General features: G+C 23.9%; 1 protein-coding gene across 1 annotated transcript; it reads left to right on the forward strand.

Annotated features, from left to right (window-relative positions):
• Positions 1-1,079: 1,079 nt before the first annotated feature.
• LOC107493032 (ethylene-responsive transcription factor RAP2-12-like) lies at positions 1,080-3,360 on the forward strand. The gene is made up of 2 exons (XM_016114112.3): positions 1,080-1,469; positions 2,899-3,360. The coding sequence occupies exons 1-2, from the start codon at positions 1,143-1,145 to the stop codon at positions 3,358-3,360; spliced, it is 789 nt and encodes a 262-aa protein (XP_015969598.1). The 5' UTR covers positions 1,080-1,142.
• Positions 3,361-4,050: the final 690 nt, after the last annotated feature.

Consider the following 4,050-nt stretch of genomic DNA (forward strand, 5'->3'; position numbering starts at 1 on the left):
ACCATATTATTAAGGGACATGAATTCAATGTATTCATTTGTATATGTATATACGTGTGTATTAGTATAGTATTTCATAGATTATAAATAATACAGTAGAATAAAAGAAAATTATGAATAAGATAAGGTGGAAACTCATGCGAAGTTGACTTTACGTGAAGTTGATACCTAAAAATCGTTAGATAATTTAGTTGATTTGACTACATTTTCATCTAACGACTTTTGGGTATCAATTTCACGTGAAGTCAACTTCACCTGAGTTTTCACCATAAAATAAATATCAATTTTTAATTACTCTAGAAAAACTTTGTATAAGAATTCTTTATTATCCTTATTGTAAATATCTTTGGCTAGGGGATGAAAATTAGTAAAAAGTTTTATGGGTTAAATTTTTTGTATATTTTTACACATAAATCTTAATTCTTAACTATAAAATTGTCATTCCAATTCTTTTTGCGACTTGACTAGGAAGTAAATTAATGGATATCATAAAATTACTTCTTAAAAAAATTTAAATTGATAAAAAGAGATAATTATATTTTTAATTAGTCTTTTTATACAAAAGTTATTGAATTTGTGTAAATTATTTTGCATAAGTTATTTTCTTTTATCTTATGTAATTTGTTTTTCTATAATAATAAGGATCAAACTCTAGGCTTTCAGTTATAAAAGATCTAATATCATATTATAAAATTATTTCTACTAAAAATTTAAATAAATAAAAAGAGACATGTAAATTAATTATGGATAAATTACATGTATATTTTTATACGTCAAAATTCTTTTTAAAAAATCAATCATATTACATATGCATACAAAATTAACTACTATTATATATTTCATACAAGAATATAGATTGATTTGATAAAAAAATAAAAATTTTTTTACAAGAATACATATAGAAATTAAAAAATACAACAATAATTACTGGCTGATTTTACGGTGTAAACAATCTATCTTTGTTGACCATTTACACTGGATATTAATATCAATAAAATCCTCCCTATTCTTTTCCCCCAAATATAAATAGCACCTACTACCTTTGTTCTCTCCTCAAGTCATATTAGAACTATATCTATTACTAGTTTACTACTCAAAATTGTGAACTAATTAATCTCCAAAATTTAATTTCTTGCTACAATAATGATCAAAGCAAGGATGATGGGAACTGATCAGGAGAGAAAGCAATTGATGAGGAAGCAAGCACAAGCCAATTCAAGAAAGGGTTGTATGAGGGGAAAAGGAGGCCCTCAGAATGCAACATGCACCTACAAAGGTGTAAGGCAAAGGATTTGGGGCAAATGGGTTGCCGAGATTCGCGAACCACGACGTGGTTCGCGTATCTGGCTTGGGACGTTCAATACGTCCCATGAAGCCGCCTTGGCTTACGATGCTGCGGCGCGTAAGCTTTACGGCCATGATGCTAAGCTCAATCTCCCAGACCTTCAACCCTCTATCTCCACAACTCAGGTAAAAAATTAGTTTTGTTCATACTTCATAACCTAACCACATTCTTAAATGATAATGTTAGAGAAATAAAAAAATTAGCAAAAACTTATCTTATTTATTATTTATTAATTATTATAATAATTAATAAATATTAAATAAAATAAATTCTAACTGATTTTGACTAATAATTTTTTGTTACTAAACATTTTTTTCTTAAAATGATATTACACCTTGAATTTTAGAAATTAAATGATGGTTAGAAGAAACAATGGTCATAAAGACAAAAGAGGTCATCGATCAATTCATTTATTCTTCAGAAATCATTTGATTCCATTCATGCATGCATGTTTATCATAGAGAAATATTTAGATGTTTGGATAATTGGAGAATAAATCAATGTTCTGATCTTATTCTAATTAATTAACTATCTTGTATATCAGTATCATAGGTTGATTATTACTTTTAATTTAAAATTTAAAAATATTAATAAAATATAAATTATTTTTAAACTGTTAAAATAAATAATACAGAATAAGAGTAATCGTTTGTTCTCAAAATACAAAATATTTTTTTATTATACATACTTTATTTAAATCATTCTTTAGTTAGTTCTATACATGTGCAAAATTTTTCGTTCATTATATTCATGCATAAGTTTAGATTTAATTATTTCTTTTAGATTTAATTATTTCTATTGACTCAATTAAAGTATATATTGTGTTGAAAAATATCTAATAACAAACAAAATTAGTCAAAAACGATTAAAATTTGTGTTATTTAACCTTCATTATTACTTGTTGCATGTCTTCCCATTAATTACTTACTGTTACATACCAATCTTTATATAATTTTAAATTTTTAATTTCAGTCTAATGTTTCCAATATACTTTCTTCGGTATTAATTGATTGTCTACTTTCACGTTTTCACATTAATTAGTAAAATCATTGGAAGTTATTGAAGTTGTAAAAGATAAAATATATTTTAGGACATTATTCATAAAGTAATTAATAAAAAAAATTAACGCTATCTAAATTTTCTAACAAACAGACAATTATTTATTAAAAAAGATATTTTAAAAAATAGACTATTAAATAATATAACATAAATCAAATATATTATATACACTAAAATTAATCATCATATATTTATATATAAATATATGTATTATTTAACTCATATTTAATATGTATTTTATATTAATGAAAACTCAGGTACAGTTAACTTCGTGTGAAGTTAATTGTTGAGAGTTATTAGATGACAATTTAATTAAATCTATCAAATTATTTAACGATTTTCAATTGTTAATTTCACATTAAATTAACTGCACATAAATTTTTATCTTTTATTTTAACATATATTTTATATTAGTAGCAGAATTTTGGCTAAATTTAGTGTAATATTATCCAACACAAACAGTATATTATCTAGTAACTTTTTTTTATCTAACAGGATATTCAAAGAGACAACCTTCTTCAACAACAATCTCACATGATGATTAATCAGCACAACATTGGCACCTCTTTCAACAACAACAACAACAATAACCTCAAACCTTTGGTGCCCATGGCTGAGGTTGGTGTTACACCAATTTACACCAATGAAGGCATTATGTCTCTTCCCTTAAGAGATGATATCAACACCTACACCACCATCAACAACATCAATAACTTCAACACCAAACCTATAATTTTGGAAAGCTTCCGAAACCCAACAAAGCCTATGGACAATAATATTATCAATAATAATAATGTAGAGAAGCCAAGTTCCTCATTTTCTGAGCCAGATTTTTATGATGATTCCATTTGGACAGAAGCTGCTGCATCTTTGAACTTTCCTATGCTTTCAGATGCTAATAATGGTTTTTATGAAGCTGGGGATATGGCTTGGATATGCAAGGTTGATGGTGAATAAATGTAATCATCATTATTTATATCATATTGATATACATTTAATAGTTTAAATTTTTTGGATTTTATTATATAGTATTATTAAAATTTCTATGAAAAAAGTTTTAAATTTAGTTCTTATCAGTCTTATTCTTCTAAAGTGTACAAAAATATAAATCTATTCCCAATTTACACTTCAAGTTCAAAAGAAATTATTACAAAAAGAGGAGAAATAATAATAATAATAATAAAATAATGGAAATTATTGGTATATATGTGTGTATTAACTTACACAAGTTTACGAGTAGATAATAGATTCCCAATATACACGTTTTAATTTGGACATAATTTTTTTTAATTTAATATCTATAATTTTATGTACGTAATATTTATAAGGAAAATTCTATGGTGACATTGGTTTTGGTGGCTAAAATGGCATAAATTTAACCAATAAATAAAATATTGACATATGATAAAAAAAATTAAATCTAAAATAAAAATAATTCTCTCTTTCTTATAATTTTTTATAATTACTTTTATCAAAATAATTTTTTATAATTATTTTTATAATTATAAAAATAATTTAAAAATATTAAAATAATTTTTTAATTATATTTATAATTATTATTTTTATTTTTAAAAATAATTTTTTATAATTATTTTGATAATTATTTTTACTAAAATGATTTTTTATAATTATTTTTATTTTTTAATT

Source organism: Arachis duranensis, chromosome 6 (assembly GCF_000817695.3).
Source record: "Arachis duranensis cultivar V14167 chromosome 6, aradu.V14167.gnm2.J7QH, whole genome shotgun sequence".
NCBI lineage: Eukaryota > Viridiplantae > Streptophyta > Magnoliopsida > Fabales > Fabaceae > Arachis > Arachis duranensis.

What these genes read in the sequence shown, in the direction of transcription:
- LOC107493032 (XM_016114112.3), top strand. Translation starts at nt 1,143, where the DNA reads ATGATCAAAGCAAGGATGATGGGAACTGATCAGGAGAGAAAGCAATTG. An exon ending in CCTCTATCTCCACAACTCAG is followed by an intron (nt 1,470 to 2,898) that starts GTAAAAAATTAG and finishes TTTATCTAACAG; the next exon opens with GATATTCAAAGAGACAACCT.